Source organism: Pezoporus flaviventris, unplaced genomic scaffold (genome assembly GCF_033815535.1).
Source record: "Pezoporus flaviventris isolate CSIRO_AGI_PZ_B2104156 unplaced genomic scaffold, CSIRO_AGI_Pfla_v1 ptg000034l, whole genome shotgun sequence".
NCBI lineage: Eukaryota > Metazoa > Chordata > Aves > Psittaciformes > Psittacidae > Pezoporus > Pezoporus flaviventris.
The window spans coordinates 390,631-416,961 of NW_026892582.1; the positions used below are offsets into that span (position 1 = coordinate 390,631).

Here is a 26,331-nt window from a genome sequence, read left to right on the forward strand (position 1 = left end):
ACAGATCCCCCTCTGAGTGACTGCACACCCGCAGGATGGTCAGCCCAGGAGGCAGTCAGGGATGCAGGGGCATGATGCTTGCTCCTTGGAAAGGTGACTGGAAGCACCTAAAAGAAGGAACTTCCCGCAGCCACCTAAATGCACAGTGTGTCCCCTCGCCCTGGGCTGCTGCATGGAAAAAGGGGGCAGAGGGGTCTCCCCAGCAGGCTGGAGGGCAGGCAGAGAGCTGGGCAGCACAGCTGTGTTCTGTGCTCCTTGGGCCTGGGAGTGCAGCTGGTTTTGGAGAAATGGAACATCTGGGAATAATGCCAAATGTTTCTGTATGGGGCCTCCAGCCTGCGCGCTGCAGGAAGGCTCTGCCTGGCTAAGTGCTCTCTCCTCTATGTGCTGACACAACACGCTCTTACCGGCCCAGGATGAAGCCTGTGGCATACCCATGGTCACCTGCATGCAGGAATGTGTCCCCTCTCTCTGACCAGGGCCAAGAAGGACTTGAGGAGAAGGACTTGGGGGTGTTGGGTGATGAGAAGCTCCCCATGACCCAGCTTCAGTGAATGCTTGAGCCCAGAACCCCCCCATGTCCTGGGCTGCACCCCCAGAGCGTGAGCAGCAGGGTCATGGAGGGGATCCTGCCCCTCTGCTGTGCTCTGGGGAGAACCCCCTGCAGTCCTGATCCAGCTCTGGGGCAGCAGCACAAGAGGGACGTGGAGCTGTTGGAGCGAGGCCAGAGGAGGCCATGGAGATGCTGCGAGGGCTGGAGCAGCTCTGCTCTGGAGCCAGGCTGAGAGAGCTGGGCTGGGTCAGCCTGGAGAAGAGAAGGCTCCTGAAGGGGAGACCTGAGAGCAGCTCCAGTGCCTGAAGGGGCTGCAGGAAACCTGGAGAGGGGCTTGGGACAAGGGATGTAGGGACAGGCCAAGGGGAATGGCTTTAACCTGCCCGAAGGGAGGCTGAGCTGAGCTCTTAGGCAGAAGCTCTTCCCTGTGAGGGTGCTGAGGTGCTGGCACAGGGTGCCCAGAGAAGCTGTGGCTGCCCCATCCCTGGCAGTCTTCAAGGGCAGGTTGGACACAGGGGCTTGGAGCAAGCTGCTCTAGTGGAAGGGGTCCCTGCCTGTGGCAGGGGTTGGAGCTGGAGGAGCTTTAAGGTCCCTTCAACCCAAACCAGGCTGGGATTCTGTGATTCTATGCAGAAGCATGGATGGCTTCATGGGATTAGATGCAATGTCAGGGTTGGATATTTCACAAGACATTGCAGTGAGCTGCAAGATGCGTGCATGACAACCTGAAGGGAGCCCCAAGCACTCTGGTCTTCATGGGGACATGCCCTACCCCATCCCAAACAATGCCACAGGGCCACCTGAAGACAAATGCGAAGCAGTAACTGCTTAACTAGTTAAATACTTCAACAGAAAACTAGCAGAAATGAGGTGGTAAAGAAACCTGTGCCTTGCTGGCTGTGCAGCTCTTTGAGGCACACTCTTGGCTTTGTGCACAGGCCGTTCAGTGTTGTGCCACACTTCGCTTCACCCTCCTTGCCCGTAGAACAAAACCCCTCCCAGAGGCATCCCTCACCCAGGGATGGTAACCCAGTGCCATTGCAGGAGCTAGTAGTAACAGACTCATTTGCTTTTGTGATTTGCATGGAACTGGGACAACTCCACTCTGGCGATACACAAGGTGCAAAAAGAAGTTATGTGTAAAATGAAATAGTGACAAATACACAAGTCCCTGTGAAAGAAAATGTTTCTCTCAATGGTACCATCTACTTGTGCAACATACCTTCATAAACGCATGCCACTTCCAAGGGGGCTCTGCCAGAGCCTGCCTTTACTCACTTCATCTCTCATACATCACTATGGCTCTTTTAACAAGCACAATTCTACTGCTGTGTTCTGCAGTTTCCCAGACACAATAAAATCTCTTTGTGAAAACAAGCCATCATTACTGTCTGTTCTTTTAGGAAGGAAGGGATTCTCCCTTAAATTGTACAGACTCCCTCCACGTGCACACACAAGCATGCAGAGCAGAGCCAAAGCATAGCAACCTCCACCTCTGCTGCAGTCATCTGCCAAATATGGCTAGTTACAAAAGCATTTTGGAGCAAGTTAGTAACGTGTTTGCAAGTTAGAAAAGCAAGTAAAAAGCATCATAGAGGAGTTTCTGGTCAGACCTCCAGACCTGATGGAATCCCCTTCTCAAGAAAAAGGATACCCTCAGATTGGCCAGAAAATAATCAGGGTTAGTTGTCTGACTTTATCGTGAATTAGTTTTTAGAAGACTTTAAATATCCTGTCTCTTTTAGCAAGAATGTTGTGACCAGCTCCCTGAGAACCTTATTGCAATGAACTGCATTTCTGAAAAGATACTTTTATTACAAATATTATCTCAAAATCTGTGCAATTAAACCAAAATTGGAATAGTTAACTCGGATTCTGTTCCTGGCCCCAGGCCTTCAGCAAACCTATTAACGTTTTGGCATATTACAGCTACATTTTCCAGCACTTTAAAATGAAATTTGCTTCCCCCTGTTTCTGTGGTAGGTCAGGATCCCCAAATAAAGCTCCTAGCTGCTTCTGCAGGCAGTCAACATGGGAACTTCTTACTTAAAGCATCCTCAATTCTCCTTGAATGGTGTTTCCCTGCAGAGGAAATCTTTATGCAGCCCCCGACATGATGCTCCCTGGATTAAATGGCCCTCCATGACCAAAACTTCAGGAACCTCAGATGCAGAGAAAACAATGAAATGGCCAAGATACAAAGTGCTGCCAGATGCACATTCCTGCGCCCTCCCTCCTAATCTCTCTCAGGCGTGGGGAATGTAACTGCTGTGGCCTGTAGCTTGCAGTAAAACACACTCAACCCACATGCGTTTTACTTTTGCTGTTGCTACAAGTCTAAATAAATGAGCAAGCAAAAATCAACCAAGGGCCGAAGGACATCCCCGTAACTTGGCAAGGCTGAAGGAGGCTGCTGGAGCCTCCACACAGAGCCAAGGCTCAAGCAAGACCCCAGACTGCGGCGGGACAGACGGACAGGACAGGCAGCCACCAGAGCATGAATGGGTGCTGGTCCAGCCGTGCAGCTGGTGTGATGGCAAGTAGGTGGCCATGCGCCCACCCCTGCTGGGGGGACAAGGTGCAACGTGTGGCACTGCCTTTGTACCCCTAGAGAGGACTGAGATGTCCCTAAAGAAAATCCTCCTTCTCCACCAGGCTTAACAACTCTGGAGGATGCTCGGGCAGGACATGCTGAGCATGACCACAAGCATCTGTGTCTGGCTGCCTTGACTGCTCCCACAGGAAGGCCTGGACAACCATGGCAGCATTGCCTGCTGGCACCAGAAGATTCCATATTAATTTACAAACTTCTTCCCACTGTAGGAATGGGGAAAAACGGGCAAATGTGACATACAGGTAATGCAGCACCATCAGTTACTTCTGAGGATGATCCTTGGTGGGCACAGCAGCAGACTCTCTACCACTGTATGAGAGCCACGCGCTCCCCTTTCCCCTCTGCAGCTTCTGCTGCTCCCAGGAAGGACCAAGCTGTTTCACATTGACCCTGGCAGCATGAAGTATTCTCTGGAGCTGCTGTCCCCTCTCTGGCACTCCTGCACAGGGACTCTGCTCCTCCTTCTGGCCTTCCTGATCTGGAAGAGGACACCCATGTCTCTCTCCCACATGCCACCTCCCCTCGACTCTAAAGCAAGAAGTGATTTCAATAGACTGGGGGGATGCCTCTTATCTCTGACACACCACCGCTGACAGGAGAGGGTTCGTTCATGTTTGCTTCCTAACTAGCAGCATACCCCTGAGCATCTGGAAAACCTCCATTTCTTGTCCTTGCAGCTACTGCTCCCAGCCCTCCGCACGCTACAGGGAGCTCGGATCTCATTTCCCCACTTCATGTCTTATTAATGAAATGCCACAATACAAACATTTTATCTCAGAAGAATATCCAGGTCACCACACTGTGAAATTCATTTAGTCCTGAGATGGCCCATATACAGTAACACCATTTCAGCCAGCACACTGCAGACAGTGGGAAGGATCCAGAGACAAGGGATGACACAGGCAGGCCTCAAGAAATGTGCTGGGACACAGATGTCATGGCAGGGGACTCATCTGTTGGAGGTGATCAGCTATAGACAAGACAGATGCATGCAGCAAAGTGGAAAGGGCAGAAACACAGCCATGAAATAGATACTCAGCTTGGAAAACTGCAAGTACAAGAAAACAGCCCCTGAAACAGCCAATGGGAGGGAAATCCCTGGAAACAGCCATTGATGAATTCTAATTCACCCCCGGCAGTATCAGAGCATCCTCAGAAGAACACAGTGAGTGTCACTGGGTCACCTCCTCCTGCCATCTTTTCCTGGTCACTCCCCTGCCCCACTAACACTGGTTTAGAGGACATGAATAACCTGTCCATTTTAAAACAGCCATGCCTCCCTTCTTGACCCTCCATTCTCTTCTGGACTTCACTGGACTTCAAGCTTCTGATTGCATCAGAACAGCCACTTGAACTCTAATTCTTAGAAAAACGATTGAATGGATTATTTAACAACTTTTAAGGACCCTGGGCAGACAACAGGGATGTAATTAAAAGCCTGCACCATCTCATCATGGATAGATCCGTTGAACCAATCTGCATGTGACTGAACACTAGCCCCAAGGTGGAAGTGGGGCTGTAGGTGTCAGCAGTGGTACACCCCCCTGGAGAGACAAACATCTTCCTGGGAAGGGAAACAAGAGAGCAGCCTGAGAGACATGGACCTCAGCAGCAGCTTGGTGGCAAGTTCTGAGCCTCCAATTCGAACAAACTGGTTAGTCCAGAAAGGAGGAAAAACCAGAGATCTAGGAAAAGCACCCTGGAAGGAAAGAGGAAAAGCTGTTTACTACAGAGCAGGAATGAGTGAGAGGGGAGTACCTCAGATACATCAACAAGCTGATGAAAAGAGAAAAGAGATGGTTTGTTTTCCTATCCATCACAGGTGGGATAAAAATGGATTTAAATTGCAGGAAAGAAGGTTCAGGATAGAGGTGATCTTGAAGCTATAGTATATCTTGGACATCCTTAAGAACAGGCCAGATAACTGTTTATAAGAAATGATGTAGGTATTATTGAGCCTTTCTTGGAGGAGAGGAGTGAGCCTATGACTACAATATGAGGATACACACACGTACCCTAGGCATTTGTTTTCCATAGAATCACAGATCACAAGATCACACTATGCTGACATTCCCTCATGTGGCTTGGAATAGACACACTTGATATGAGAATGGAAATATTATTAAAAGTATGACATCATGTATTAGAAAGAAAAGAAAATCCAATGTAAGAAAATGCTACTTAGAGAAGGTCAACACTTGGAGCTGAAAGTTAAGAACTGGGGTGGGGACTATGTCATCTTTCTGATGGCATTCACAATCTAATCTTTAATAATATTATCACACATCATTTTGTTCCACAGCCCCCTGATGCTTGAGTTATGTGATTACTCAGACACTGCTTAACTCCTACCTCATTTCCATCCTCTGGGGGGAAATATATTATGAGGGTAATGGATGCAGTTGTAAGAACAACAATTAAGATGACCACAATTGGGAATAGAGCCCTGGAGACCACTGTGACGTGGGTTTTACTTCTCCTCAATCCTGGTATTTAAGAACAAATACGAGTCATCTTACTACCACCAGCTAAACCAGGGATATCTCCTTGCAGACACCCGTTTTCAAAGGGTTGTGAAAGGCCTGGGTTCAGGTTTGTTCACCAATCATTTCTCAGCTCAGTCATGTTTGTTCCCCTTACATTCAAACAGTTCTCCATCCATAAGCCAAGTGCAAGAGAACTTTTCCAACCCACTCTGAATCATGAAGCCAGACAGCCTTCTGCACTGATGCAGCAGGGCCTTTAAAACTGTCAGTAAAACCATGAATGTGCTTGAGTGAGAGACACAGGGTCATTGTTTCTGAGAAGACCTGCTAAAAATTAGTCAGAGGTTGACAGGCTCACGGATCCTGTGCTGTATTATTCAAAGGATTCTGCAGATCAATGACCTTGGATTAGTACTAAGCATGCTGGGCAGAACAGTCTCTGCAAACCCCTTGGGCACTGCAGCACACCCATGCTCGGCACATCTGAGGGTTTCTGTGAGTGGCTGAGCTACAGAGCTGCCCCTGTCCCCCTCCAGCCCAGCACCCAGCAAAGGCAGCATCCTGGAGACATTCAAGGCCAGGCTGGATGTGCCTCCTGACAACCTGAAGATGTCTCTGCTCATTGCAGGGGGGTTGGCACTAGGTGAGCTTTGAAGGTCCCTTCCAACCCAAACTATTCTATCTATGATCCAGCAGACTGTGCTCTCCCATCACCCTCCTCTTCTAGGCCTGTGGCACTGCCTCTGGTCTCATATAATTACCTGGACATCACTGCCTCAAAGAGGCACAGAGAAATAATTCCTACGCTGTAAGCCCTCTCTACATGAACCACTGGGAACTTCTGCATGTGAACCACAGCAGTGTTTGGAATGGAGGCATTTCCAGGCCTGCGGCTGCAGAAACCCTGAACCTAGGCAAAGCAAGGAAGTTCTGTTGAGTCTGCCAATTATATCACTGCTTTAGATGGGATTCTTAAGGCTATGGGATTTTTAATTCTTGTGTTTTGGTGAAAAAGGGCAGAATTCTAATTTTAATACAGACTTGACGAGAAAATAAATGGTCAGAAATTTCCCCATAGCAAGATGCTGCCCTGTGGAGAGCAGAAAGAACAGAGTGTTGCAGCACAGCTTTTGGTGCAGCTAACCCAGGAGTCATGGAAGCCCTCCCTTTAAAATACCCCAAGCCCCAGGCTCCTAAGCAGTACCCTCTGTCAGGAGTTTGCCCTGCTCAGGGTACCTCACTGTCCCGTTTCCCTCCTGAAACTCCCGACAAAGCCAAGGCCATCCTCCCAGTACATCTGTGGGGCTGCACCCAGCTGCATCAGTGTGTGTGGGGCTCAGGGAGGCACGGGCAGGAACAGAAGGCATTTAGTTCTTGGAAAATTGTTTTAATTCAAGCCCAAGAGCCACTTCCTGGCTTGTAAAAAAAAAAACAACATATTTTCACCTCCCTGTTCTGCTGCACCAGCCTCGGTTATGGAGGAAGGAATGGGGAGCCGGAGCACAGCTTTGCGTTTGCAGGCAGGTCCCACCCTCCTCCTGGACACCAACCACCAGCTTTGGCCTCATGCCTAGGGAAGAAGCAGGACGATGCAGAACAGATGCTGAATTCAACTTACAGATTGATAACAACACCCCCAGGCTCCTGCTCTCTGAGTTAGCAAGAGGAAGAACAGTTTGGCAAGACATGAAAACTACATTTCAGTGTAGCTGCTTGTGGAGGCTGCCATACAGCCTGTTTAGAGGGCAAGTACAGAGCAGAGCTCACTACGCAGAGCTGGTCAGTGCTCCTGCCTCCATGCAGCACTGCAGACTCCACCTGAGTGAACACAGGTGCCCGCAGCTCAGCTGGGGAGAAACACAAGACCCAGCTCCTTCAGCCTGGCCATCTGAAAAAGCATCAGGAGAGTCTGACTTCAGAAGCATCTCTTCCTCAGTTGGCTGTAAAGGAATCTGAGTGTTTTGTTTCTCTGAAGTAAAGATGAACTTGTTCTTCGCTGTCTGCATGTTGGATTGAGAAGTTTCTGCTACGGGACTGTCCATACTGGACCATCACAGAAGAAACAATCCTTGAAGCTTTTCCTACAGACGAGAAGGCTGCATGGAGACCTCATAGCAGCCTGCCAGTATCTGAAGGGGGCTATAGGGATGCTGGTGAGGGACTCTTCATTAGGGACTGTAGTGACAGGACAAGGGGTAATGGGTTAAAACTTAAACAGGGGAAGTTTAGATTGGACATAAGGAAGAAGTTCTTTACTGTGAGGGTGGTGAGGCACTGGAATGGGTTGCCCAGAGAAGCTGTGAATGCTCCATCCCTGGTGGTGTTCAAGGCCAGGTTGGACAGAGCCTTGGGTGACATGGTTTAGTGTGAGGTGTCCCTGCCCATGGCAGGGGGGTTGGAACTTGATGATCTTAAGGTCCTTTCCAACCACAACTGTTCTATAATTCTATGACTCTATGAAGCTTATGAGAAACCTGCTATTCCCCTGGGCATCCCATGCTTTCTAAGTGCCCACAGGCAGCCTCCCCAGGGGCAGGAGGATGTTCACTGCACAGCCTGGCAGCTAACACGCTCCCTGAGGAATGGAGAAGTGTGTGCTTGACTCCACACAAAGTTAAGAGGAAACTGAAGCCACTTCCTGCACTCAAGATGCTTGGCTGCTTCAGGGGGTTGGTGGTTAACAGCCTTCTCTCCCTGCAGCTTTGAGTTGGTGGTCATCATGCACATAGAACCCTCCTGCACAGCTCCATGCCAGGCACTGCAGCTGCCAGGAGTCCTCCTCGGTCACACCAGCCCTCGGACTTGGCCTTCTCCACTGGTGAGCTTTGGGCAGCTCCTGCCAAGCATAAACCAACACTCAGTCCCCTTTGGAGAAATCAGCATCTCTTGCATCTGCTGTACAAAAGGGTCGGATGTCTGTCAGACAGTGGAGATAACCTGCTGGAGCAGCACATCTCCACCTTAGTGATGAGGTGGAGGTTGGGCTCTGGTCCCATCCCTAATGCCTTGTGGTCTGTGTGCTCAAAATACTTCACCCCTCACAACCCCAATCCCAGACAGGCAAGGGATGTGTTCAGCATCCCTGGAGACCCAACTACTGCAACCACAGGGTAGAATACCAGGGAAGGCATTGAGATGCCTCACAGCAGAGCTTTGCTCACATCCCCACTTCGAGCAGGCTCTCGTGCTCAGTGGCCCTGGAAGCTCACCCAGCAGAGAAGCCAACCCAAGAAAACAGCGAGTCCTCTGCTGCACAGAGCTGGACCAGTTGGTGGAGGGAGGCTCAACAGGGTCATCAAGGGAATGCTGCTGGATGCAGATGGGCTTACAGAGGCAGAGAAGGAGTGGAGGGGAAGCCAGCCTGGTCAGCTATCCACTGTCACCATAGGTCTTCACCTGTCATAGCCTAAACATCCCTCACATTGCTGTAAATATTGCTGTGCCTGTTGCTGAACTGAAACAGCAAAAGCTCACAGGCAACCTGAGATCAGCAGGACCTGTGTGCCTGTGACGTGTGTATGTGCCACCTTCCTGTGCAGCCCCCCACAGACAAGTGTCTGTCTCCCCAACCTTCACCCATGTTTCAGAGGGTGTCAGTAGTGCCGTGCTCCTCCTGCCACAGCATCTCTATGTTGTCCATCCCAAGTGCCTGTAATCAATTGGATTAAGGGAGGAAAGCTGTTCTGATAACAGAAGGAATTTCCCTTGTGAATCGTGCATAGCTGCAGGATCTCACCATGTGAAGAAAAACAAAACCTGTGTTATGTGAGGGAAATCTGGGAGATTACCCTGGCTTTGGCCAGAGTCTAATAGTCATCCTGCACACTTCAATGTATTGAATCTGTGTCTAATTAGTCATATGCTACTACACCATGGCAACACAGTTCGTGTTATTGTTCTTCAGAATAATATTGTTTAAAAATATGGAGAGCTCTAACTTTGCTGGAACTCGTGGTCGTAGTTCCTCAGACCATGCTCCTGAGAGAGGGAATCTCTGGAGCTGAAAGCCGTCCTCTCAGCATGCTCTGAGCAAAAATAATGAATGTGACATTTCATGATCTCCTCTGAAAGAGAAAAGTCTTTAGACAGGAAACAGGGCTGAAATCAAAATTAGTGCTACAGGAACAGCTTTCAGATCTGGCTTGCTCTTTTCTGGGGTGATATATTTAACTCCTGCCACTGGAGAAATTGCCTTCCTCCTCCTGGAGCTCAAGCCAAGCAGACAGAGGAGAAAAGGAGCCAACCCTGAAGAATTTATAAACGTATGTATTTTATATATTTATAAATTTCTCACCTTGAGGATAAAGCATGGAAGCTATCAAGGAAGACATCATCATAAATAATGGAAAAAGTTTACAACAGAGGAACCAATTGTGTCCTATGTTGCAATAACAGATGACACAATTCTGCCCCTTGGAAATATTCTGTTAAGGCAACTGAGGCAGTTACACATTACATGACAGAGAGACACATTTGCTGCTCCCGGCAGAGCAGAACAAGACATCTCAGGTGTACAGGCTCTATTGAAGGCCAAGCTGTAATCTTGCTAAAATAAAAGTACTTTTAAGGCATTTAGGTGCACTGCATTTCAAGCAATAAGAATCATAGAATCACTGAATGGTTTAGGTTGGAGGGGACCTTAACATCATCCAGCTCCAACCCCTTCCACAGGCAGGGACACCTTCCACTAGAGCAGCTTGCTCCAAGCCCCTGTGTCCAACCTGGCCTTGAACACTGCCAGGGATGGGGCAGCCACAGCTTCTCTGGGCACCCTGTGCCAGCGCCTCAGCACCCTCACAGGGAAGAGCTTTTTCAGGTGAAAAGCCCCTCTATCCAGATAGGTGAGCTCAGGAGCAGTCTTGCTCCCTCAAGGCAGCAGGAAGGGGAAGGAAGCAGAGGGCTCAGCAAGTGTGGCTCTAACAGCATTGCATACATTAGGGACACACAGGCACAGAGCACTAATCAGTGCTAACAGGCATTCCGCTTGCATATTTCTGATCCTAGAGTCACAAAAGAGCCATTTCCAGAGATCCATATATTGTGCAGCTAAAAGCCATTCCATTCAGTGCAGCCAGCTTCATTCTGTATTACAAAAATCACTCTCTTTTTAGCTCCAAGTGCAGAGCCCAAGAGCTGCTGCTCTGCACAAGATAGTGCATGGCACTCTGACCAGCCCTGCTCATCAGCACCAGCACCTCTTGCATCCTGCCAAAACACTGAAAGCCGTAAGAACAAGCCTATGTACCACTAGTTCAGAATACGGGATAAGACCCATTGGCTGCGAGAGTCTGAACCTAGTGCAAAGACCACTGAGGTCAACTGAGAGAAAACTGGTGAAGCAGAAGAAGCAGAAGCACACAGCTGCTGCCCAGGCCAGCCTGGCTCTTCATGCAACCCATCTCCATGCAACCCATCTGCAGGCAAACCAGCACCCTGCTGGCCCAGGAGTGCCAAGATGTGGGCATCTTCCCATGTGGCATCCGTGCAAATGCTTCCTTCCCCTTTCATGCACTTCTTGGGGCTGGTGGTCTTTATCTGTGGGTTCCCTGTCCATGGAGCTCCTGCCCTGCTCCAGCAGAGTCCCACCTCTGAGATGTGGCTGGTTCCACCGCCAAACTGACAAGATGCCAGAGTGGGGATCATTAATGAGAGGTACGCTGGAAGGTACACTGTTGTGCTCGGTGCACACTGGACAGTGCAGAGCAACCACCACAGTGAATATCCTGGGAACAGTGATACGCACCAGCTCTCCTCCTCAGCACATCAGCACAGACAGCAAGACGCACATCAGAAGAATTTGCTGTGGTCCCATCCCTGAACTGAATTAGAGCCCACAATCGTATCTCTGGCCAGCACTTTCCTCACCAAAGATCCGTATTCAGATGTGGTAAATTGTGTTGGCCAAGAGCAGAGGAGGAAGCAGGAGTGGTGACTCCAGCAAACCCCAAGGCAGTGCAGCTGAGATAGGAACTTGGTACAGGGGCTTACTGATACAGCTTCATTTAAAAAATATTTTCCAAAAGGACCCATTGCTAATTTAAACTTCATTTCTTTTTGGAAATACCTGAAGTTCCATTCTTCATTTCCTAACAGACTGAGGCTGTAACAGCCTTCATTTGGTGCCAGTCATCGCTGTGATAATCAGCAGTTCACAGCGCCATGAGACAAGTCAGGCTCTCCTCTAAATCTTGCTATTGAAAGTGATTACTTGGCCTTGGGTAATGAATTAGTCCTATTATACAGCAGCTGGCACAGGAGAAGCAAATCTGCTGCTCAGGCAGCTCATTCCATGGGCAGGGCTGGAACTGCTCAGCTGTGTGCTGCACACAAAGCCCTCAGCAGGATTTTCAAGCTGAATTCTGCAGACAGTACACACAATTCTGTGGGACTGCAAAACACACTACATCCACGAAGTGTTTCTGGTTATTCCTTTCTGAGTTAAGCCTTTGCCCACCCCTTGGCAATATAATTCCTCTCCTGTGCAATTTCTGCATGGCACTTTGCCAAATCGTATCAAATTCAAACTATGTTAATACCTCATTCTCTGACACCCCTGGCAAACTCTGTCACTCCAAATCTCCATTTTTCTCCTTTAAACTCCTCCATACTATCCTCCATACTAATTATTCCTTCTCCCCTGCAACCAAACCCTTGCCAGCTCTTGATGCTGCCTTTTGTACGGCCAAGCCTCACTTCTGCAGCAACTGAAACTACTCGTCATGCACCAGCTTGTCATTGTAGGTTTGGCTTTGTGGCTTTGCGGCACATGGCTCGAGGAGGAGCACGTGGGCACACAGCAACTGCTGGGGTTTGTCTTGGAAACGTGAATAAAGTGCTAAAGAAGTGAATTAGAAAGGATCAGGAAACAAAGCAGATCCATCCTGCCAATTTATAAGAACATTCTGAAAGTTCTTATAGATTCCCAGAGGGAAAAAGAAGGCAGAATGACAGGATACACTCATAACAGTGTTACAGCCACGGTGGCATAAACCTATGTGTTAGGTGCTCTTGGGAGTGCTGGTATCGTCTGTTAGACCAGCTCTCACAAGCATGCTTGTGAAAACATAACTCCTTTCTGTGAAGATTTTAAAAACAAGCAGACAAGGAGTGTGAAAGCTACTGTGTAAAATGAAACATTGCTAAGCCAGAGAGCAAAGAGGAGAAACAAAGAGTTAGTCTTGCTCAAGGCAAAAGTCAACCACAAAGGCTTGTTGTCGCTGCTCACTCCTCAAGCGATGCAAGAAAATGAGCGTGAGAAGTGTGTTGTAAACATATGCAAGTCATACATGAATTTTTATGCAAGAAGTTTATGAATCTTAAGCCTGAAGAGTTTCAGTAAGTCCTCATTGAATAGATAATATCACAGCAAACAACTTGCACTGGTGATAAATGCAATATATTACATACAGAGGTAATAACTGGAATCCTACAGGTTTTTTTCATAGAATCATAGACTGGTTGGGGTTGGATAGGACCTTAAGATCATCCAGTTTGAATCCCCCTGCCATGGGCAGGGACGCCTTACACCAGACCATGTCACCCAAGGCCCTGTCCAACCTGGGATGGGGCGTTTACCACTTCTCTGGGCAGCCTGTGCCGGCACCTCACCACCCTCACAGTAAAGAACATCTTCCTTGTGTCTAACGTGAACTTCCCCTCTTTCAGTTTAAACCCCTTGTCTTGTCACTACAGTCCCTGATGAAGAGTCCCTCCTTGGCATCCTTGTAGCCGTCTTCAGATACTGGAAACAGCTCTGAGATCTCCACGCAGCTTCTCTTCTCCAGGTCTTCACAAGACTTCTTATTTATCTTTTGCTGAGTTTTTTCCCCTCCATGGAATACCAGCTGACAGGGCAGAAGAGAGAAGTGTACAACTGATCAACATGGGCACATGAAGTGATAGCACACCAACCAGTCAGTGTTGAAATTCTTTCCTTCCTAGCATATACCCTAGGAACTGCAGTAGCAGAGGTGCAGAGGGCTATCACAATCTGCCATAGAGCTGGGAAAGCCCTGGGAGATCTGTGCAGTAAATAAATTTGCTGCTCAGACCAACACTGGAAGACCACAGTGCTTTTGATGCCAGCATCACAGTGGGAATGTGTGGCTCAAGAACAGTCTGGAGAGTCTACTCTTACTAACATGGAAGAAGTGCATCCATGGCATCACCCTTCTGGAATCTGCCAGCCAAAAAGCAAACCATGTATGTACTAGGCTAATACGTTGTGGTCCAGGAAAGTGGTCTGTGTGAAAGGTGGGGAGCTGGTTGAGTGGCTGCACCCCAAGTCACTTTTCCAGATGGTGACCTGCCACTAGTGGAGTCCTCCAGGGACTGATGTTGGGCCCAACGCTGCTCAATGTCTTCATAAATGATCTGGAAGATGGGACCAAGTTTGCCAATGATACCAGACTGAGTGTGGAAGTGGACATTTTGGAAGGGAGAGCCACCCTGCAGGAAGACAGGGTAGGCTGTAAGAGTGGGCTAACAAGAACCATATGAAGTTCAACAGGGACAAGTGTAAGGTCTTGCACCTGGGTAAACCCAATACAAGAGTGCAACATGGGCTGGGGAGCAGCTCCCTGGAAAGGGGACTGGGGGTCCCGGTGGACAAGCTCAACAGGAGCGAAGAATGTGCTGCTGCAGCAAAGAAAGCCAACAGGGTGCTGGGGAACATCAACAAGGGCATCACCAGCAGAGATAAAGACATCATTGTCCACTTCACTCAGCTCTTTCCAGGCCACACCTGGAATACTCTGCTCAGTTTTGGTCCCTGCTGTACAAAAAAGATGTGGATGGGCTGGAGAGGGTCCAGAGAAGGAACACAAAGATAGTCCAAGGACTGGGAAGCTATGTGAGGAAAGGCTGAGAGAGCTGGGTTTGTTCAGTCCTGAGAAAAGAAGGCTCAGGGAAGACCTTATCACTCTGTTCCAGTATTTAAAGGGTGTCTACAAAGAGGATGGAGACTCCATTTTCACAAGGACTTACATGGAAAAGCCAAGGGTTAATGGGTACGAGTTAATCCTGGTGAAATTCTGGTTGGACACATGAAGAAAATTTCTACAATGAGAGCAATCAGCTATGGGAATAATCTCCCCAGGGAAGTGGTGGATTCCTCAATGTTAGACGCTTTTAAGATTCAGCTGGACAGGGTGCTGGGACTTCTAATCTAAAATGTGCTTTTGCCATGACAGGTTGGACCGCATGATCCTTGAGGTCCCTTCCAACTTGGTTCACTATGATTCAAAGCACCACAGCTGGCAGAGTATTCCAGCAAGTCTGTAGCCCATGGAGCATCTCCTGCTCTCACCCTCAACCAAAACAAGAGCACTTCTGCTGCTATGGCAAGTATGTGAGGGGCTCTTGCGGGCCCAGCCCTCTCCCATACCTGACCCCACGCTGCATAGTGCAAATCTGGAGAACTGATAACCCAGTTTTCCTGACACATACCAGCCCTTAGCATGAGGGCCTCTTAATAGGTAATGTTTTACACAGTGGCATGACATGAAGAATTCCAAGTACACTAAAGGATACTTATATTTTTCAAGACAAACACTTGTTGAAGCACTCTGGTCTTGAAAAACAGTGGCTGAACAAACTGTTGCTCTTGATTTGACGCTGTTCTGCACTTTTAAGTGGATCATACCAATAAAAAGGGGTGCGACATGTAATTAAATACAGCCAGTGACACTTCACGCCAACGTGAACTGATGACAGTGTCAGAGCACAGAGTGGGGACCATCAAGTCCATTATGCTTTCTTCAGATATCCCCAGGTCCTCCTTCCCTGCCTGCAAATGTAGAACCATGCACGGTTACTGGAAATGTGCACAGCAGGCAGCAGCCACCGTCACACAGCCCAAGCTTTTGGGATGCTTCCAGCAAATCTGCCATGTGTGCACAGTAAGTGAGGCACATCCCGTAAGTGCTGGATTCTGGAGAAAAAAAATGCAAAGAATAAGTGCTCCTGGGAAGTGTCAGAAATCAAAGACAGAAATATCAGTGCCTTATGTCAAATATTCCAAGGCACAAGTTAGCTCAGCAGGCTGGCTCCCATGCTCTTCCCATGCTGCCAACAGCATGAACACATGCAACAGAAGAAATAGCACACTTGCTGCCCTGAGTTATAGCGTGGCCAGTGAAAACAACTTCAACAGTCCCAGGTATTTCCAAAGAGATATGAACAGCAATGCTGCAGCACCACATACTCGCTCCTGTTATTGTTGGACTTCTCCAAAAGAAGAATGCAATCTTTGGGATTGCACTTCATGTCAGTTGTCAGTAAAACAGTGAAAACAAGTCCTGAGTATATAACACAGAACCAGAGTCTATTACTGATAATAATGCGCTCCATGGGACATAAGCAACTGTGCAAGATAAGGAATCATGGAGTATAAAACCAAGGATTAATCTGCTTATTTAAATGACCATTTAATTCTACCTGGTCATTTATTATCACACTGGAAGATGTGAAATATGTAGTGAAAACCAAACCCCACCAAATCTACCTTCTGGTCTTGGTTTCAGAACTAAATTATCTCAACAAAAGAGTGTGAGATAACAAACTCCAAGGATGTAGAAGAACCTACTAAGAAAGCAAAGCACTGTTGCTGCATGCAGGAGGTACCAATGTATAAAGACCCCAGGCTGCAGGTACTCACAGCGAGATACCTTCCATACACAGCCTTCTTCTTCTTGGTTCAGTCATCAGGAAAAGCTCTTGTTGCAATAGGTACTAACATCTCTCTTCCAAGTGTATGGCTCACATTATATGGCTTGAATGACACCAGAGAGCAGCTCCAGGAGCTGCTTATCCAGCTCTCACTGTGGCAGCACACAGCACAGCCATCACTGGCTACAGTACTGCTCATTTCTGACAAAATATTTTGGAGCTTTTCTTGGGCAAGATACACTCAATCACTAATGACGAAAGAGAAATATAAACTTTTTTTTTTTTTTCCCTCTGTAAAAATAGGGTTTCATCACAATCTTGTTTCACATAAATGTTCGGAGTTGAATTTTGTCATTAAATGGAATTCTCCTTGCTTGACAGCTGGCAGGTTCTAGTTTCTCCTTAAGCACTCTGTCTCCTTGGATCCTGATAGCTTACAACAAGATATAGTTTGGCACAGAAATCCTCTACACAATCTCTGCTATTAAAAAACAAATTACAGACATCATAATTTCTATAAATTCCTTTCATACTTTTTTCTCTATGATTATCTAGGCACAAAGAATCCTAGAATCATGGAATGGTTTGGGTTGGAAAGGACCTTAAGATCACCCAGTTCCAACCCCTGCCACAGGCAGGGACACCTTCCACTAGACCAGGCTGCTTCAAGCCCCGTCCAACCTGGCCTTGAACACTGCCAGGGATGGGGCAGCCACAGCTTCTCTGGGCACCCTGTGCCAGTGTCTCACCATCCTCACAGGGAAGAGCTTCTGCCTTAGATTCAACCTAAGTCTCCACTGTTTAAGTTTGAAACCATTACCCCTTTTCCTATGACTACAGTCCCTGATGAATGAAGCAGTTCACTCCATGCCTCTTGCAGCTGAATGTGCCGCAGTGTCCAGCCTCAGCCATTGGCACATTTCAATGTCCATGTGGCAGATGTCATAGGTTGGGTTCAGTGAGGTGAGTTACCTTCTCCCCACAAATATTACACAGCAGTGGAAGTGATGTATAATACTGCCTGATGCCTGCAAGAACTGCAAGGCAATTCTTTATCTCCAAAGTGCTTCCTGGGTCTGGTAAATCAAGCTGTGGAAAGCACAGACCAGCTCAGTGGCAGCTCTCAGTCCTACTCAGTCCAGCTTGCTCAGTCAGATTCCAGAGCCACCTCCATCCATGCTGGAAGCACACACTGTGCTTCATACAGAGACTTACATCTGTGGGACGACTGAAGCTATAAAAAGTGCTGACAATTTTCAGCAAATCTGCATGTGTTGCTACTGCTGCTGCTTATATAAGTGATTTTGAGCTAACCACAAATACAAACTGCTACGCTCAAAATAGATTTTCAAACAAACTGCTTGCAAACGTGACTGAGCGACACATCTCCCCACCCCTCTGAAAACCACTTGTCTAGGAAAGGCAGACGCAACAGCCAGTGTTTCCCCAGAGGGTCCTGTGCAAAGCAGCGCTTGGAGCACCTACCCCAGAGGTCTACCACCACCTTGCCTTCCTGACACCTATGCTGCCCTGCACCAATAAAGTGTGCAACAAAGTGGGACACTCCTGAGACTTGTCCCAGGTTGCTCTCAGGTCTGGAGCTCTGTAGATCTTTCTACATCTTGGTATCGTCATCCCAAGCACGCTTGATGCAGATGGGGTGAGGAGGCACTCAGACTTCAAGTGTTAAGAAATCCCTTGCCGTAGCACCCACGACATTCCATTTGCTCTATACCTGTGTTCACCATTGCAATGCTGGCTTGAAGGACACCTCATCATCCATGTCTGCACAGATTCCTCTTTGCACTAGGCTGGGAAGGGCAATTGCTTAACCTGGGACTGCAACAGTCTGGTACAGAAGTCCCCTGTATGGCTCCACTCAAAATAGTCAAAAGGTCAAGCAAAATACAAAAGCATGAAGGAGGAAATGGTCAGAAGATACAGCTGCTAGTCCCTGACTTTCAGGTCTCATGGCTGACATAGCCATAAATCATCAAAGGAGGGGTGAAGGTTGAAATTGATTGTGGTCTTCTCAATGGAATATGGATCACAAGCAACAACATCCCTCTTTTCCCAAGCCCCTGAGTTTGAAGAAGGGTGTTGCTTGCTCATAGACCAAGCTCAGTCAAGACAAAACCATACAAATTTGGTGTCAGTGGATTCTCATGTTCAATAAATACTGGGTCTGTTTCTCCATTAACCTACTATCTCCAAGAGCACAGGAGGATAAGAAACAGTACTTGGCTTCCCAGCACAAGGAAGACAAGGACATACTGGAGACAGTCCAGCAATGGGCCACAATGATGATTAAGAGGTTGGAGCATCTGCCATACAAGGAAGGGCTGAAAGAACTGGGACTGTTTAGCATCAAGAAAGAAGGCTTGAGAGGGGTGTTATCAATGTGTATGAAAAATGGGGGGGGGGCCAGGACGGGACGGACAACACACAGTGAAAGAAGCAGAGACAGACTGTTCTTAGTGACATCCAGTGAAAGGATGAGATGCGATGGGCACAAATTAAAATACAGGAAATCCCTTTAAACAAAACAGAAAACTGTGAGCATAGTCAAACACTGGAACAGATTGCCCAGAAAGGCTGCGGAGTATCCATCACTGTACACATTCAAAACCTGACCACACATGGCCAGGGAAGCTGGACTAGCTGATCTCCAGAGGTCCCTTCCAAGTCAAGCTTTTCTGTGAATTAGGCAACAACAGCCTCCCCTACTGCGGCCCACCAGCCTGACCCTGGGGATCTCATCTGGAACCCCACCATAGAGCTAATACCCTCCCTTGCTCACTTTGCTCTCTGCTTCTGATAGCCTGTCTTTTGGTTTATGCTATCCCTTTTGCTCTATGACAACTGTATCCTCTCCAAAGCTCAGAAACATGCTTGTTTCTAGCTTACCCTCACCACACACTTTTCCAGTCCTTCTCCGGCTCTCCCTGTTTCTATCACTGTCATTAGCAGGAAACTCCAACCTGTTGTCTTCTAACCCACCACTGCGGGCTTGCAGCAACCACAGGAGCAGGAACCAAAGGATGCCAAACACGTTTACCTCTTTACCTCCCTACGTCTCTATTGTCCCACATTTACTACAGTTTTGATCTTTCTTTGATCTTCTGTGATGAATGAACTGAAACCAAATTTTTGCTAGCAACAGACCTCAGGAGGCAAAAGCAGCAAACCCTCAGGAGTGCTCATCTCTAGCACTGGAGTTCATTTCCACAAGTCACCTCATGGTTTTCTCAGAGCTGTCCGACTCCACATTTGCCATTAAAACCTGCTCTGGGCAATCACCAACCATGGCTGCCACTCAGTGTGAGTGCAGATGAGGAGGAAGAGCCTGCCCTCTCCATAGCTCCTGGATGAACCAGCTAGAGCCATGTGGCAGCATGCGGGTGATAGGTTGCTGGCAGCTCCACAGCCCGCCTGCCTGTGAAGAGACAGACGCAGGTGCTGTTGGTAGAGCACAGTTCCTCCCAAGGCAGAGACAGCATCAGGAACAGTCCCTTCTTCTTTCAGCAGCAATCAGCACGGTGCAGACTGGCTGCTAAACTAACTGCACAAGGGTGGGAGAGCTCCTCCCTCAGCTACTGCCCTTCATACCTTCTTCCCTTTCAGCTCAGGACCAAAGCTCATTGCAGACTTCAGAGCAGCACTATAGGAGATTTCAGTGTTGGTGAATGTGAGGTCATATGAGTGAGAGATTCCAGCCTGCCTATCTATACACGGTGGCAGGCTTAAGTCACAAAGAATTCAGAAGAAGGTCATCTCCCTTTGGTAGCACACAGCCACCTGACAGACTTTGTTGTGAGAAGCAAGGGTGTGTGCCATGCAGGGCAAACCCTGCCAGGCCTGGCACGCCTTGGACAATGTCATGAGCCACATTCAGTCACTGCTGTGGCAGAAAATGCAGCCAACTCCATTGTCCATTGGGACAATGAGGTACAGGGCTCCAGAGAGAAGAGCACAGGCACCTGCTAGAGCAGACTGGGCATGGGAAAAGGAGGGCAGGAATAACATCTTCCTCTTTCAACAGCAGCATGTAGTTAACTTCAGCTTGGAACATAACACTGAACCTCGCCAAAATTTGCAGGGCCAGGGCCACCCAAAGCCAATGTAAGAGCTAGTTGATACTGAAAGGAGAATCATGTTCATGGCTCCATCCCCACTATCATCACCTCCCTGGTGCCAGCTCCAGTGTCCGTGTGGTTGGCCTTGGATCAGAGAACAGAGAAGACAGTATTTCTAGCCTGGTGTCTTTCAGTTAGATCAGGTCCCTGAGCAAGTAGCTGCATACCTGCACATAAGGGAAAGGCCACCTGCACAGAGCCAGGAGAGACACATGCATATCTTAACAACTTCTTCTCACACATCTATTCTGTGTTCCTGTGTTCCCATAGATTTGGTTAAATTGGTTAATTAGCCCTTATTTGACATAATTATTAACTCTGGCTCATAGTCCTTATCAGGCATGACCTCTGGAGAGAATGAAATCATGCCAGAGTGAACACCACTAGGCGCTTGTTGTCCTTCGTGCCTTCTTTCCAAAGGTTTGCTCAAGAGAAAGGAGGTTGGTCTGTCTGGACAACTGGTCTGCAGAGACGTTTTCAGTGGTGCACGAGCCGAGGGTCAGAAGTGCACATGTGGGAGGCTCAGGCACCCATCTGAGCACAGTGCAACTCCTATAGCAAAAGAGTTTCCAAGAAGGAGATGATACGAGAGCAAAGTTACAGTGCACGCAGAAATCTCCCACTGCCTTTGCCAAGCAGAGTTTGTCCCATCTCACGATACATTTTGCCTCAAACAGTTCCTAAATTCCTGGCTAGGTGTGTAATACTTAGCAATGTGTGAAACCACAAACATCCACGTATCTCAGGAAATGATCTTGTAGGTGGCAAACCTGACAAACAAAAGGACTCCCACATTCTTAAGCTATCCAAAAAATCCCAAGTGCTTCAGTGGCATAGAAAAGTCTCTGGCCCCACGCTTGTAGCACCAGGTGGGGAAATTCTGCTTCTACTTTCCCATCTTTCCAGGTAAATATGAGAAACACAACCCGAATGGAAACATCACAGCTTTTTTAATTCATTTGGACTAGAGAAACCAAAAGGCAATGCCAGCTCTATAGGCCAAATGTCCTTTTGCACAGAACCCTTCGCTCACAGGACATGGCTCTGTGAGGGGGGCCTGGTTCCGCTCAGGGCTATGTTTCCTGCCACTCTGCATTCCCCAGAGGCTGTGCATGGAAAACCTGGAGTGGGTAGTGCCTGCCTTGCATGTAAGCACAGCAGGTTGCCTGATTCCCCTTAGAATCCTGGAGGACAAACAGAGGCTGACGCATGAAACTCTGTGCTGCTAACCACTTCGGCCCAGTCACCACAGGGACACTGGGAGACGGTTCCCATATGCACATCCCAGGTTAAGTTCTAAATGTCACCAGGCCATGGTCAGTGAGGGAAGGACTGATGGGCTCACGGCAGGTTCTTGCTTTGGTGCATGAGATGTTTCATATCTTGCTTTCAGAAATGCAGAGGTTGTGAAGACACTCCTCATGGACATCTGTTTTATACTTGCATTGTGTCTTGTCTGCATAGGAGAGATAGCAAGCAAGTTCAAGCAGTCCTGAGGCGGAAATACAACTGTTGCCATGGCTGTCATGGCCCTGAAAAGACCTGAAACAAACAGCTCCTCAGCATCCTGACAAAAGGTCAGGCACAAGGCAGAGTCTGGGCAGTGATTTTGCTTTTGAGTCTGGGCATCTGACTGTGCCTCTGCTGGGGCTCTCTGGGGTGATGCCACACACAGTGCAGCAAGGTACCTCCAGCCAGCTGGGGAACTACCTGAGTTACTTCTTCCACAGTATGAAGCCAAAAGATGTTCAGTGGGAAGAGAGAGGAGAGAGAGAAAAAGGAGGAACTTGCCCAGCATCTGGCCCACGTGTACGACTGACCCCTCAACCACTGATTTCTGCTGCTGTTGTCCAGAGGAGCCCGCAGCTCGCTGTGCAGCCTGAACCCTGACACCGAGACTGAGGGAACCAAAGGCTCCTGCTGCCGGAGTGGGGCCAGGCTGCCTGCTCCTTCCCCGAGTGCCGCATGCCCGTACCAACACCCAGCACACTCCGGCGCTGGGGTGGCCGGGGCAGGCGGAGCGATGCCGCGGTGTGCCCCCGACAGCACCCCCGGTTTGCAGCCGCGCGTTTCCCACAGCGCTGCCGGCACCCACCGGCACCAGCGGCACCCGCTGCCGGCCAGCCCGGGGCCGGGCCCGGCCGGAGGAGCACGGGGCGCTCCGGGACGGGTGCTGCCCCCGCTGCGCCCCGGACCGGCCCCAACCCCCCCACCCCCACCCCGCATCGCCGTTCCCTCCGCCCGATAGGCGCTTCCCCGGCCCCGCTCCTACCTCCAGGAGCTGCACGTAGCTGGCCGGGAACCAGCCCCGCAGCCCGTCCTCCTTCTGCCCTTCCCACCAGCCGCCGTCCGGCACCTGCAGCACCGTGATCAGCTCCCCCGCCGCGAAGCGCAGGCCCTGCCGGTGCCGCTCCCCGGAGAACGGGTACAGCGTCTGGCAGCGCGACCCCGACATCCCGCCAGGGTACGCGGCCAACCCGGCTCCGGCTCCGGCCCCGGCCTCGGCCGCCGCGCAGGGCTGCGGGAGGGACCGCGATGGCCGCGCCCCTCTCCCGCCCCGCTCCGCTCCGGGGGCGCGGCGGGAGCCGAGCGCGGGCGGCGGGAGCGGGATCGGGATCGGGAGCGGAGCGGGGCAGCCCCGGCGCCGGGCGCCCACGGGCACCGCCGGGGCGGGGCGGGGAGGGGCGAGGTGAGGGGAGGAAGGGCGGGGGAGAGGAGGAGGAGGATGAGAAGAGGCCGTCGGGTGCGTAGCTCCGCGTGTGATACTTGCGCCGGCGGGACAACGGGAGGCCGTGTGTGACCCTGAGGGGAGACACGTGTGCGTGTGAGACACCGGGGAGAGGGGTACAGAGGGTGTGAGAGCCACCCAGTGTGGGAGACAGGCACTGAGTGACCATGCTACCCACCAGCGGGTTTGGGAGGTACCCGCGTGTGTGAGGGGCGATGTGACACAGAGACACCCACGTGTGTCTGTGAAAGGCACCACGTGAGATGCTGTGTGTGACCCCCGTGTGGGTGTGCAACACCCATGCGTGTGAGAGACAGGGTGTGACCTGGAACAGCTGCCTGTGTGATTCCGTGTGTCTGAGGCAATGCGTGCACCTTCAGAGCCGCCTGTATTTGTGTATGTGTGAGACATCTCTGCACGTCTGAGACACTGTGTGGCATCCTTGACACAGACCCAAGCATGTGAAATCTATCTTGCCTGAAAGACGCCATGTGACATGCCCGAGCATGTATGAAACATAAATGTGTGTGATATAGTCTCAAGTGCACATATGTCTGCAACACTCAGCTGAGTGCACAACTTGCTCCACGTGTGCATGTCTGACTGCAGCATGTGTGTGAATTGCATGTGTGTGAGACATCTCTGTGTATGTGACACCCTGGTCTGTGTGTATGTGAGAGATGCACCATGTGTGTGGGACATGTTATATGTGTCACACTCCTGCATGTGTGTATGCGAGACACCTCCGTGAGTTTTGTGTATGAACACCCACTATATTTGCACAACCTGTTCTGGGTGTGCAGGCCTGACTCGCTCTGCAGCACGGGTGTGACTCTGTGTGTGTAAAACACATCTGCCTTTGTGCACACAGGTGTGTGTGCACACTTGAGCCACTCTACATATGTAATGCATACCACGCATGCTTGCCTGTACATGTACGAGAATGGTGTGGATGTGTGTGTGAAGCCCAGGCATAGATGTATTTGGACTTGCTGCAGGGTGGGCTGTCTGACAAACAGTGTGTGTTTGTGCGTGCATGGGGGTGTGAGAGGATGTGCACACACACACAGAGCGCTTGAGAGCTCCTGGTATGCACAGGGGTACTTGACAGGCAGGGCACACATACCTGTGGGATTCTGTGCTACATACACCTAGTCTGTCGCTTAAGGGATACGTATGTGTGAGCTTGAGTATGTGAGAAACTCAAGTATGAAACTCAGCCTTGTATGACAGTGGATGTATGTTTGCTTGTACAGGAGACACCTGTGTGCATGTGACTCACCTGTGAGTGTGACTTACCGGGATGCATGTTCACACACACCTTGAGGCTGAGCTCCGTGTGTGTCACACCATGTTTGTGTGCCTGTGGCTCCCCTGAAAGGGTGAGACACTCCTACAGAAGATGGACTTCTGTGTGTGCCAATGGGACAGCCTTGTGAGATCGTGAGACCCAGCTCTCTGTGTGTGTGACTGTTGTTTGTGTGTGTGTGGCTGTGTACACCAGTGTAGCTGTGTGTTTGTGTGTAAGCTGGCTGTGTGTGTGGCTGTGTGGTTGTGTGTAAGCTGGCTGTGTGTGTGGCTGTGTGTGTGTAAGCTGGCTGTGTGTGTGGCTGTGTGTGTGTAAGCTGGCTGTGTGTGTGGCTCTGTGTGTGTAAGCTGGCTGTATGTGTGGCTGTGTGTTTGTGTGTAAGCTGGCTGTGTGTGTGGCTGTGTAAACCAGTGTGGCTGTGTGGTTGTGTGTAAGCTGGCTGTGTGTGTGGCTGTGTGTGTGTAAGCTGGCTGTGTGTGTGTAAGCTGGCTGTGTGTGTGGCTGTGTGTGTGTAAGCTGGCTGTGTGTGTGTAAGCTGGCTGTGTGTGTGGCTGTGTAAACCAGTGTGGCTGTGTGGTTGTGTGTAAGCTGTCTGTGTGTGTGGCTGTGTGTGTGTAAGCTGGCTGTGTGTGTGGCTGTGTGTGTGTAAGCTGGCTGTGTGTGTGGCTGTGTGTGTGTAAGCTGGCTGTGTGTGTGGCTGTGTACACCAGTGCATGACAGACTCCCTCCAGAGTGCCTGTAAGAATCCATGACTGGTGAACTCACTGCACCACTGGCATGTACCAGGGTCTCACCCATGTTTCTGCAACCTGCTGCATCATGATCTACATGTGTGGCACCCATCAGTAGTACTTGTGGCTCATGCTGTGTGTGCCAGCATGTGTGTGGAAGGGATGAAGCAAAAGGAGCTGGATCTGCCTGACAAGTACCCCAGAGCCGTATCCAGGCTTCTACCCTGCATGCGTTGTAGTCAGTTGGTGGAGAGGGCAAAGGAGGACACAGACCTGCTGCTGTGTTCAGACACCAGTGAGACACGGAGGTTCTTTTCCCCACTGATGGGAGCAGTCACGCCCAGTGGACTTGTCCAGGTCTCCTCTGATGCGCACTCTGCTGCTTGCCTCCCAGGCACTGTGGGTCTGCAGGTGAGCAGGAGAACCCATGTCTGCTTCCAGGGCATTTGTGAGACCCTCGGGTGTGCACATGTGTGTGAGCAGTGAGCTCAATGTGCATGCCTTGTGGGTCCACAGGAGAAGCTGGCTGGGTGCGTGGCTGACTCGAGTGTACAGTGTAAGACTGCACTTGTGTATGTGTACACATAATTCGTTTCAATGTGTGACGCAGTCCACTATAAAAGTGGCAGGAACTCACAATGTGTGCAACTCGATGAAGCTCAGGATGTGTGGTTTGACTGAACCCAGTGTGTGTATGTCTCAACAGCAATAGGCATGCTCTGCATTTCTCCATGGCTTGGTGACATCTTCCAGCTGGGGAGGTTTGAGATACAGTGTGCACCTATGTAAGCCACAGTGTATTCTCACACATGCTGCTCTGGAGGGCATGAGATCTGTGTCACTGTGTGTGATGTCCCTGTGTACATTACAAAACTATCTCTATGTTCCAGTCACTAACTCCACTGCATTTATGATCATGTGCATGAGTTATTTGTGTCACGTTCTGCTTGTATTCTGCACATTTAGGCTTCAGGTGTCCATGTGTACAGTTCTGGTGTCCCTAACATAAGGACATGGAGCTGTTGGAGCAGGTCCAAAGGAGGCCACAAGGATGATCAGGAGCTGGAGCAAGTCCCATATGAAGACAGGCTGACAAAATTTGGGCT

General features: G+C 49.7%; 1 protein-coding gene across 2 annotated transcripts in view; it reads right to left on the minus strand.

The window, feature by feature from the left end:
• GAS7 (growth arrest specific 7) overlaps window positions 1-23,094 on the minus strand; it is a 96,684-nt gene extending 73,590 nt beyond the window's left edge. For both annotated transcript variants that reach the window (XM_061461901.1, XM_061461900.1), the window contains exon 1: window positions 22,730-23,094. In XM_061461901.1, the coding sequence (XP_061317885.1) occupies window positions 22,730-22,912 (183 nt within the window). In that variant the 5' untranslated portion in view covers window positions 22,913-23,094. The remainder of the gene's footprint in view (window positions 1-22,729) is intronic.
• Window positions 23,095-26,331: the final 3,237 nt, after the last annotated feature.